Source organism: Polypterus senegalus, chromosome 11 (assembly GCF_016835505.1).
Source record: "Polypterus senegalus isolate Bchr_013 chromosome 11, ASM1683550v1, whole genome shotgun sequence".
NCBI lineage: Eukaryota > Metazoa > Chordata > Cladistia > Polypteriformes > Polypteridae > Polypterus > Polypterus senegalus.
This window is the reverse complement of record NC_053164.1, coordinates 60,024,466-60,036,826: the sequence shown is the minus strand read 5'-3', so window position 1 is coordinate 60,036,826 and position 12,361 is coordinate 60,024,466. Positions and strand designations below refer to the sequence as shown.

Genomic DNA, 12,361 nt, shown 5'->3' with positions numbered 1-12,361 from the left:
GACTTAAGGAGTTTGATTAAAGAACTTTACTCTGTTGTGTTTGAGCAAAACCTGTAGCAAGGTGTCATTCTCCCTGGGGTTTATGAATTCATATATTCATGAATTGATCATGAAATCCAGTGCTTCAACATGCTCACTTCTTAAAAATCTTTGAGGGCTGAATATTTTTTCCAAAAAAACATTTTCTGACAAGCAATGCTTTCACACAGGAATCAACATAAAACGTCTTTTGTTGCATGCTGTGGCTGCCAGTTGGCCAAGAACGTGCGGCAGGCTAGCTGCCAGGCTGTCTATTGCATGGCTGGGACACGGTCACAGTGCATTGCAATCTGGTTTCTGCCTCTTATCATTGTTAAGTGGCAGTCCTCCCTGGTGAACATTGTCAGTACAACGATTAACTGGGGACCAATCAGCTGAAGCCCCACATTCGTTTTCAGTCACTTGTATCAAAATCTGAGTCTGACAATTCATAGTCCAGTTCAGAGATAATAGGCAAAACGTTGTCCATGGATTATTTTGCTTTACGCATTTGTTTTGATCCCTTGCCAGATGTCAGTGCCATTTTTGGTGTTGTTTGTGCATTTCTACTCATGCTAGTGCAGGAAATCTCAGTCAAACCAATGAATCTAACTTTCCTTCTAGCAACGAGAGTCCAACTAAAGCATAACAGTTGATTTTGTCATAGTTTACAGTCGATTACTATCGTCAACTCCTCCTTTTGCCAAAAGTCAACATTAGCCCTGAAAGAGTTAAAACCAGTTCTTTCACAACACATTGCATTTTACATTTTTTCGTAACTCCAAATCTTACAAAAAAAAAAAAAAAATCTAAAATTCTTCAGTTATTTGCAATTACAGGCCAATTACCAACCTTCAAAAGTCTTCAATCAGGTGGTTGCCTCCATGTTACTAGCCCATATACTCATTATGAACCTACCTGAGCCTTTCCAGTCAAGTTTCACTCTCATCGCAGTACAGACTGCTCTTCTTAGAGTAGTCAATGATCTTCTTTGTTCTGCAGATTCTGGTCCTGTTAATATTTTAGTTTTCATTGATCTTAGTGCTGCATTAGATATAGTCAGTCATAATGTTTTACTCTCTGGTGTCCTTCATTGGATCTACTGTATTTTACCAATAGATAGGCAGAAATTTCTTTCTGTTGGGAAACTATTCCACCTTCCCAAAGTGTCCCATAATACTGTGTTAAGTCCCCTCCTGTTAACCATTTTCCATTTTTGGGGACACCAAGTCTTTTCATTCTATCTCCAGTCAATTACAAATTGATGACAAGTTACTTAACTGTTTTGCTGGACCATAATGGCTGTTACTACCTCATCTTTTCCATCACCATTTAGGTGAACCTGCCATACCTTTTGAAAAAATGCTGAAAATGTTCAGTAATTACATGTTGGTTGTTGGTGCATCAGGAGATGAATGGCCAGAAGCACCACTCCTATCTGGAAAGAGAAGGTCAGAGGCTGTTTTACATGCTTCTGAATCAAGGTGTCTCATAGGAGGAAGCTGTTACAGTTTTGCAAGCTAACTTTCCTCTGTGGAGAAGTGTTGTTAATGTTGAGTGGCATGTTTTTAGAAAATGTGCTTAGGCTGCTAATAAAAGTATTTCACAGTATGTTTCCACTCTGAGACTTGGCAATGAAATTTGAGTTTGACACTAAACTGGGTGAAATGTTACGAGATCAACTAGTAGAAAATATGCTTAGTCGTTGCATACATGAGCGTTTGAGTCAGTTTTTGAGCTGCCCTGTGGGACATCCTGAGGGTTCGCGGGATCCCCTTTAGGTTGCTGGATATCATGGCCGGCCTGTACACTGGTACTGTGAGTGCTGTGCAGAGTGGAGGCAGAACCGCTGCGTTTTTCCCAGTTGATTCTGAGGTTCATCAGGGGTGTGTTTTTGCTCCTACTGTGTTCAGTGCTTGCATGGACTGGGTGTTGGGCAAGGTTATGGGATCTAGCAGCTGTGGAGCATCTGTTGGTGAAGAAAGATTCACGGATCTTGACTTTGCTAATGATGCTGTGATCTTCGTGGAGTCATGGAGGCTATGATCAGGACACTTGAGAAACTGAGTGAGGAGTCTGAGTGTCTGGGCTTGTGAGTGTCCTGGAATAAAACCAAGATCCAGGCCTTCAATGACCTCTTGGGCACAGCCATCAGCAGTGTGTCTGGCTGTAGAGAGAGTGTCGAACCTTGTCGAGAGGTTTACTTACCTTGGCAGTGACATTCATGTCTCTGGTGACTCTTCCTATGAAGTCAGTAGATGGACTGGGAGAGCATGGGGGGTCATGAGGTAACTGGAAAGGGGTGTGTGGTGCTCCTGATATCTATGCAAAAGGACAAAGGTCCAAGTCTCTAGAGTCCTGATGTTTCCTGTCTTGAAATATGGTTGCAAGACATGGATGCTATGCAGTGACCTGAGACGAAGACTAGACTCCTTTGGTACTGTGTCTCTCCAGAACATCCTTGGGTACCGTTGGTTTGACTTTGTGTCGAATGAGGCACATTACCTGAATTGTGAGGGAGCATCAGTTACGGCCATGTGACGCGTTTCCTCAAAGGTGATCCAGCTCGTAAGATCCTCATTGTTGGAGACCCGAGTGGCTGGACCACACCGAGGGGTCGCCCACATAACACCTGGCTGCGGCAGATAGAGGGTCACTTCCGGAGGGTGGGACTGGACTGCGTGTCTGCCTGGGGGGTTGCAAACCGGGATTCCAAGTTGTTTCATTGTGTGGTGGGTGCAGCAACGCACTGTACCAGTGAATGCTCCCCAGCTTGACTTGACTTGACATGACTTGATATCACATTATATGATTTGGATTTGTTTAGAGTCTTGGAGACCTCAGCCATCAAGCTGCATCCCCTATTACTCATTCCACAGCTGAGTCAGTGCAGTAAATACAACATACTAAACACAATACAAGTTTTCTTCTTCACACGGGGCCAATCTATCTTTGCTACTTCAAGAATACAATACAATAGTACAAACTACAGGGCAAAATGCAAGAAAAGATTATATCACTCACTAAGTACAAAACTATCACATGTGAGTATACAGATTTGTTTGGAGTTCTGGAGACCACAGCCAACAAGCTGTCCCCCCACCCCACTGGCCATTCTACAGTTCAGTCAGTGCTGGACCGGCCAATCTGATGAAAGGACCCCTCTACCCCGATGATTCCAATGCTCCTTTATCTAAGACGACTTCTCAATAGGCAGGCAAGCACTTCAAGCAGTTCTTCAATCAATAAAAGATGCGGTGTGGAGCCCTGTGCCTTTGTACCCTTGCAACACCTTTGGTAATGGGGGTCGTAGTAGGTGCATATCCAGGTTGAAACCAGAGGTATGTGAGATGAGTGCAATATCGACCCTTAAAAATACAAAAATAATGTTATTACAAAAGGAAATTTTCCAATGCAAAGCTTAAGTTGTTTTAAAAATTGGGTGTCGTAGAAAATCCACACACACAGCTACTGTCCACGCCCTCTCGGGTGAAAATAAATGAATAAATACTTGAAGTGGTAAAATTGTAACTATTTACAATATTTATACGTTTTGCACTTCAGAAGTCTGTAGGATTGAAAAAACAGCAAAAACAAAAAGATTTCTTCAATAGTCCACTCCAAGATCAGCCTTCTTTCAAAAGTGTAAACACAAAAATGATGATATTTATGAGGTTCTTTGCAGATTTGCCAGCGTAAACTCCCCAGCATCTTTCGCTCTCTCTGTCCTGGTCATCACCCACCACTCTGTAGGCAATCAGAGCTTCCCTTTATAAGTATTGCCGCTATCTAAACACTACAATAATGATTTGGCCTGAAGACTGACAATTCTGTAGTGTTTACTCCCCGATTTTATACGGCCATAGATTCTTTAGCGGCCAATCACAAGTGACACTCTACGGTATCCCCAGTCCTCTTTCACGTAGCATGCTAGCTGTGTCTACATCATGTTGGGATCCCCAAAACTCTTATAAAGGTTATTACTTTCACACAAGTGTGCGCTCTCCTGCACTCTTCCTCCAGCGGGACCTTACACTTTCCTGCACATAAGTCGGCTTCTCTCCTTAACACATGTCTTAGCTTCATGGTGACTATCTTGCCAAGATGACTGTTATAAAAACCTGGTACTTTGTGTTAAGGTTGGCCACCCTGAAATGCTGTCTTCCAGGACGGGCAGTCTGCAATACTTTTTACTGCCACCCTCAGATGCCAGTGACACTTCTAGTGTGTCTCGTGTGCTCATGTACGTACTGCAACAAAATTAAAAAAAAAAAAAAGTAAACAAAGGTAAGCACACCGTTTGACTATTTACAAAAGAATATCCTGACTAAAGATAGTTAAGTTTCTCTTGACCTTCTCTACTCTGGTGCCGCTGAGGTGCTATACCACATGAAGATTACAACTGAACAAATCAAAATGTCTGTTTTATCAGGCCTGTCCGTGTTTTCTGAGTGATACTGTACTGATATAGTACAAGGGAGGGATAACCCTGATCTGGAGCATCTTACAGCTCTTCTGCGTGCTCCACCTCCAACTTTGGCATTCATGTCCTGGGTTTGCTACCTGCTATCATTATTTTATTGAATTTATTAATCCACCAGGAGAAATTGTCTTTTTTTTGCATGATGTTTGGGGGTCAGAGTAAAGGGTTAGCCATTTTTCATCATCCTGGAGCAATTTTCAGAGTTAAGGGCCTAGCTTAAGGGCCTGATGGAGTAGGATCCCTTCAGGCAGTAACGGGATTTGAAAAAGCAACTTTTGAGATGCCAGTTCAGATCCTTAGCCACAGAACCACCACTCCAGATTTATTCCAAATATTGCCACCTTTGTGGAACCCCCTACGTGATATACAGTTCTTTTGGTCTGAAAAAACTCGGCACAGCTTTATGACAGTGAAACAGTTGCTGACTGACAGTCATCTCTGGTTTAATTTGATCCTGACTTACTTACTGCAGTTTTCTACTAGTCTGTCTGATGATTCATTGGCTTGGAACTGCCTTTGCTCAACTCCACTCTGACCAAGGTTATTATAGTTAACGAAAACTAAAATCAAAACTGAAACTATTATTAAAAAAACATTTTTGTAAATTGAAATAAAATAATTAACAAAACCGAAATGAAAAACTAAAACTAAATAAAACTATTAAGGTAGCTGGAAAGACTAACTGAAATAAAATAATAATTTACTAAAATATTTTTATTTTTCATTTGTGAATAAATATTCTTGCCATTAATCTTTAACCCTTGTAAGTTTTAACTCTAAAACAGAAAGTCATCCACCATGAGCCGCCCGCATATATTTATCCAGTGAACAGCTGCTGGTAATGGACGGCGGCTGTTCACACAGCATTTGCGGTGACAGAGCAAGCTGAGTGCGGGTGCGTAAAGCGTGTGAAATGGAAAGCGATTTACGTGCCGCCTTTCTTTGCACTTGTTGTATATCAACATGTAATTCAAACGGCTAAAATCAGAATGTGCTGGTCAACAAAACATTTACCGTATGGACAGAAAAATCACAAGCGAGTAACGTTTCAGTTTTTTTCTCAGGTGACTGCTTTTTGTTGACAGCAATTCACCTGCCACTTCGCACAGGAGAAATCGTTTTTACTTTCTCATATACAAAGTATTGAGAAAGTATAGTAATCATGAAAAAAATTCGACCTCGATATTTTGATGAATCTTGACGTTATAGACCCCGAGTCCAAAAGTACTGTTTTTTGGAATTGTGTGTGTGTGTCTGTGGGTGTGTAAACATGATAACTCAAAAACACAACTATAGGGTGGTCCAGATCTAATTATGCAGATCCAGATCATCTGGATGACTTTGATTTATGCGGGCACCGATGATTTCAGTTCGGCTCATAGACGATTCTTCATGTCGTCAGTTTGCACACTTCTCGATGGTCCGGGATTTTTCTGGTGATTTTCTGTGTAATATACTAAATAAGTTATAGCGTAATGAAAATTGCATAATTAGATCTGGACCACCCTATAGATAGATGGATGAAATTCAGCATGTGGTTGTTACACCACAATTGTAGATCTGTATTAACTTTCGGGCTAAATCCATCACCCGGAAGTGGTACTTTTACCTGAACACATACTCGATTTTTTTTTTTTATCCATGCAGCTGCAGAGTCCGATTTATTCAACTTTACTTTTATAATAATTGTTCAATATATTATTAATTTGATTTGATTTGTTGTTTATGGTTCTTTAACGTACATAATATAAAAATATAATCATTGACTTGCGGTTTACTCCTCAAATCTCCATCCCCATATCTGAGTATACAAGAAAGTCGAGGGGAGACCACTCCCGGTTTTTGAAAATAAAATGGCGCTGATCGAGAGATTACATCATCATACAAGATCAGCATATTGTTGCTAACCAGTCACTTTTGCTTTAAAAACATTATTTAACAATGAAGAGATACAAACAAAGGTAGAGAGTCTGCCAAGTGATGAAAAACTAAACATACTAATGGGTTATGACACTAACATGCTTTTTTTTTCTTTGTTTCCCTCAATACAGCTAAGTGGGGTCTGCACACTGATTCAAGTCTAAGAGCAGTGTTCATCCTAAGCCCCCTTGATTTTCATGAGAAAATATTTTAAAAATTATAAAATTGTGTGAAATTGTTCATATTCAGTATCTAGTTTTGATTATTGCTTGTTTTTATCAAACAAAAACAAAACTAGCTAGTAAACCATGTAGTGTAGTAAGCTTCCACTAACATTAAACTTGTATCTGTTAAGTGTACAGTTCTGTCTGACAGTGACACAAAACTAAACTCCGTAGGAGCTCCATGCCATAATTACTAAAATTCAAACTAATAGATATAAAAATAAAATAGAAGTGTCTTTGTGAATAAAACTAAAAATACACAATGAAGGAAAACTAAAACTAAATTGAATTTCCAAGTAAGGTCAGAAAAATATAGAAATAAAAACTAATATAAAAAGGCAAAACTATAATAATCTTCACCCTGACCATACTAAATGTGCTGTTGCTTTCTCATTTAGGACTTTTACTAAATATTCCACAGTTGGAAAAAAAAGAGACCCATGAATGTCTGTGGGCTGTTGAAAAATGGAGGACTTACTTGTAGGGTTGTAAATTTAGTCTCTACACTGATCATCAAGTGTTGACCACTGTGCTATTATCAAAAGCAGAGGACCCCCGTGCCTCTCCTAACTCTCCTATTCAAAACTTTCTAATTGTGCAGGAATGCAGAATGCATGCTGGGTAGTGTGACTGCTGTGTTGTAACTCTACTGTTGCTTATTATCCTAAGTTTCAGAATCATGTCACTGACTGCCACTCTTGCTTGATTTTGCCTGCTTCCAGAGACATCTCTGACACTGAGCCTGAGTTTGTGGAGATGTTGTCTTCTGCTTTAACTGCACTGTCACCAGGTGAGTTTGGCTCTGCCTCTGCATCTCGCAGTGTGAGTTGTCTGCTCTGCAAAGTCAGATTACCTGTGGTTGGCCTTCTTCTCTTAATGCAGTTGACACAGTTATATGTCAGCATTTCTTATTATGAGATGATCTTTGTATACAAGATGAGTTTATGTTCCATGAAAATCATCTCACTGCTCCTGTCTCTTTGCACCAAATCTTGGTTGCACTTGCTCATGAAGGTCAGCAAAGAATTATGAGAACCAGACAGTGCCGGTGTGAGCTCAATCTGCTATTTTACAAATGAGACCCTGGAAAATGCTGTTTCAGAATTGTTTCAAATAAACTGCTCAAAAAATAAAAGGAACACTTTAAAAACACATCAGATCTCAATGGGAAAAAAATCATGCTGGATATCTCTACTGATATGGACTGGGTAATGTGTTAGTAACAAAAGAAAGCCACATCGTTTGATGGAAATGAAAATTATCAACCTACAGAGGGCTGAATTCAAAGACACCCTGAAAATTAAAGTGAAAAAATGATGTGGCATGCTAGTCCATTTTGCCAAAATTTCATTGCAGCAACTCCAAATCATACTTAGTAGTTTGTATGACCCCCATGTGCTTGTATGCATGCCTGATAACGTCTTGGGGGGCATGCTCCTAATGAGATGATGGATGGTGTCCTGGAGGATCTCCTCCCAGATCTGGACCAGGGCATCACTGAGATCCTGGACAGACTGAGGTGCAACCTGGCGGTGTTGGATGGACCAAAACATAACGTCCCAGAGGTGTTCTATTGGATTTAGGTCAGGCGAGTGTGTGGTTTCAGTCAAAGGTGTCAATTCCTTCATCCTCCAGGAACTGCCTACATACTCTCGCCACATGAGGCCGGGCATTGTCGTGCACATGGAGGAACCCAAGACCCACTTCACCAGCACAGGGTCTGACAATGGGTCCAAGGATTTCATCCTGGTACCTAATGGCAGTCAAAGTGCCGTTGTCTAGCCTGTAGAGGTCTGTGCATCCCTCCACGGATATGCCTCCCCAGACCATCACTAACCCACCACCAAACCGGTCATGCTGAACGATGTTATTATGTAATTTTGATTACTGAGTTTATGATAAGCTGCTATATAAATACATCATATTATTATTGTTACATTTATTGATATTTTTGTGGAATAAATGATTGAAAAGGCAAATTTTGCTTGTGTTTTTATTCAAGTTTATCACCTTCATCTAACTGCACACAACAGCGAATGGTTCTCCGCTAATGTAATGGAGCCTGCTGACACTATACCCTTTCTTCACTGGCCCATCCTTTTGGCACTCTGCACTCCATTTGATGAACTCTTCCATAATTCTTAACCACTCCAGGAAATAAAAGTATTTGGAAATCAGTTGACCAGACAGTTGTATCGCTTCACCCTTGTCCTTGTGTGAGTCCCACAGGCTTTCCACCCTTTTCTATCCTTGGGACTTTTGGTATGCACCACTGCCTTCTCATTCCTGGCACAGAGATGCACCACGACCCATTGGGCCATTTGCCCTTTTCACTGCTTCCTGACCTCGGGTTGCTAATATAAGCACAAATAGTGGATTTTTACAAATATTTATTACATACAAATTTTTTGCCATTTATTTGTATTCAGAAAAAATAATGTAAAATCAAATAGGCACTGTCTGTGTCTGCCCGCTTGTGCTTAGGCTGCTCTCCCATTAACACAAGCATGCGGTGACACTCTGCTTTCACTTTTAGGAAAACATCGTACTTTGCGAGGCCACTTTATATTTTCCCTGTTGGACATACAATATGTGGCGCAAATTTTGACCAACAGCATAACAGGTTAGTTCACCTACACGCTGGTTCCACAGTCACCATTTGTGTTGCACAGTTGGAAATAGAGCAGTAATTTATATGTTTACTTGCATCTATTTGAATTCTATTTTGACCGGGAGGATATTAGCGCATACTGAACAGTATCATCTCCAGACAGAGGAGCAGCTTCAGCGACAGACTGCTGTCACCGTCCTGTTCCACTGACAGACTGAGGAGATCGTTCCTCCCTCACACTATGCTACTCTTCAATTCCACCTGGGGCGGTAAACGTTAACATTATACAAAATTATTATCTGTTATACCTGCATTTTTATCACTGCTTAATTTAATATTGTTTTTTATCATTATGCTCCTGCTGGAGTATGTGAATTTCCCCTTGGGATTAATAAAGTATCTATCTATCTATCTATCTATCTATAGATATATTTATAGTGTTTGTTGCTGGGTATAACACAATATGTGTTTTTAAATAAAAAAGTCTTCATAATTATTGTATTTTATTCAAGAACACTATAATAGTCTAATATAAGGTATGCAAAATTGAAAAAAGTAAACTCATGGGTTATTTATTCTTACTCCTTAAAAATTACAAAATGAACTGAATAGTTCAAAATTGCAGACCCCCGTGACCCTGTGTTCGGATTCAGCGGGTTGAAAAATGGATGGATGGATGGATGAAATGGTGAACTATGAGCTTGAATTTATTCATTTTAATCTGTGTGAACTGAACTTTGAGCTAGTTCTTGTGAGGTGTGAACTTGCACAACACTGACCCCCCATAGGTAGTTCACTCCTCTGTCCTTTTACCTCTAGGCTAACCCTGACCTGAGGATAGATGACCTACATCAACTTTATGCTCAGTACGAACACAACCATCCAAGAACAAAGGCAGTCCTTCTTCACTAAGACTAAAGACCTAACTGAAGGAGACTTTTTCTTAGGCAAACTGTAGCTGACACTCTTCCACACAAGTCCCGAGTCTGCTGTCAAACATCTGCAAAAGTTGTTCTAAAGTCAGTTCCCTGGTTTACAGTGTGCCTCTCTGGTTGTAACCTTTTTATACAAAGGTTATTCAACTGTGCCGAAAGTTCTCTGGGAGACTGTACTTTTTTCCCATCTTGTGCATCACAACCTGTGCCTGTAGGCTTCCATACTTACTTCAGGCTTTGCCTGAAGAACTACAGGTACAGTTGTGCATCATGAGCATAGCATTGACAAAAGAAAAAACTGGACTGGATGATAGGGCCTAGTGAGGAGGTGTATAGGGAATAGTGGAGAGGGCCAAGAACCAATCCTTGGGGTACCCCCATGTGCCAACATTCTTGCCTAGTGCACCCTTGACTTCTGTCAAGGCCAGGATACACAATAGAGGTAAGGTTCAAACAACCTTAGGGAAGTCCCAGTGATGTTAGAGAGGTTGGTATGTAAGATCTGGTGGTTGGCTATGTTGAAAGCAGAGAAGATCTAGCAAGATAATGACAGATGATATATTGGTAGCTCTACCCTGCTGTAAAGTGTTGACAACAGTAGGTTGCCCTCTCTGTAGAATGGTCTTCCTTGAAGTCTGTTTAAGATTGCTTAGGTTCAGTTAAAGAAAGAAAGAGACCTGGTTAGAGACCACCCATTCTAATGTTTTAGATAGAAATGAGAAAAGATAGACTGGTCTGTAATTACTTACTTGAGTGAAGAAGAGAAATCCTTGAGGAAATGTGAGGGGTTGGGGTCTAGTGGATAGGTCAACTAGAAAAGAGGCTGGAAATGTCAGTGGTGGAGAGATGAAAAAGGGGAAAGGTGTGATGTGTTCAGGGTGATCAGATGGGCCAGAGGGGATGATGACAGTTCTTGAAGAAAGGCTGCAAAGTCATCAACAGTCAAAGAGGTTGTGGGTGGAGATGGTGGAGGAAGAGGTGAAAGGAGAGATCAAGCTACAAGTATTAGATTTGTTGCTAATCCTGGAGAGGAAATAGAGGGATGGTGCAGGGAGAACTGAAAGAAAAAGTAGTCATATATATTTAGTGGACTGCAGTGGGCTGGCCCTGCCCGGGGTTTGTTTTCTGCTTTGTGCCCTGTGTTAGCTGGGATTGGCTCCAGCACACACCCGTAACCCTGTGGTTGGGATATAGCGGGTTGGATAATGGATGGATGGATGGATATATTTAGTGGAGTGACAGTAGTGTTTGTAGGTGTACAGTTCTGTGGCAGAGCGAGATCCAGAAGTTAACCGGCTTTGTGAGATGGTGGGGTGTGGAGATGTGTCAGGTTAAAAGAGGAAAGAAGAGAAAGGAAGTCTGTAGAAGGAGGACTGTCCAAGTGTATGTTCAGGTCCCCAAGGATTAGAGGTGGATTGCCATTATCAACTCATTGAGGAAGTTCTTTAGCAGACCTGGAGGATGATTGAGAACAACAATGTCAAGGGTAATTGGGTAGGAGGCGCTGATTGCATGGTACTTAAAAGTAGTGTAGATGCATACAATACCAAGCAGTAGGAATTTCCAACTCGTATACGAGGTGAGACACAAAAATAACGGATTTATAAAAAAATATATATTTATTGATGAATTACAGCATTCTAATATACTCCCCCTCCTGATCTCTACACCACTCTATACGTATATTCTATAGGTTGAAACAGTGCTGGAAGTCTTCTTGCTTGAGGCTCTTAAACAGGCTTGCCATTTTTGACTTTACTTCATCCATTGCAAGAAAAATGTGTTCCCTTCAGGTAACTTTTGTCTTTCGGGAATAGTAAAAAATCACAGGGAGTTAAATAGGGCGAATAGGGAGGATGATCGAGGACATCGAAGACACAGATCAATTGGTATACAAAGCACAGAAATGTTAAGTTTTTATTAGTAATATTGCTAATATGGTGGCTGTGAGGCTAGGAATCTGCACTGGTAATTAGAAGGTTGCTGGTTCGAATCCCATAAATGCCAAAGTGGACTCAGCTCTGTTGGGCTCTTGAGCAAGGGCCTTAACCTGCAATTGCTGAACGCTTTGAGTAGTGAGAAAAGTGCTATATAAATACAAAGAATTATTACTATTAGCATAACTATAACACAAACTACAATATGTTCTATACAATTTAATTATTAAAAT

At 40.6% G+C, this 12,361-nt stretch overlaps 1 protein-coding gene across 4 annotated transcripts in view; it reads left to right on the top strand.

Annotated features, from left to right (window-relative positions):
- The window catches only part of LOC120539052 (lysosomal thioesterase PPT2-A-like), a 78,984-nt gene that overhangs the window by 47,031 nt on the left and 19,592 nt on the right, over nt 1-12,361 (top strand). For 3 of the 4 annotated variants that reach the window (XM_039768755.1, XM_039768753.1, XM_039768760.1), the window contains exon 10: nt 7,368-7,435. The exons of the other annotated variant lie outside the window; for it this stretch is intronic. In XM_039768755.1, the coding sequence (XP_039624689.1) occupies nt 7,368-7,435 (68 nt within the window). The remainder of the gene's footprint in view (nt 1-7,367; nt 7,436-12,361) is intronic. 4 annotated transcript variants of the gene reach the window in all.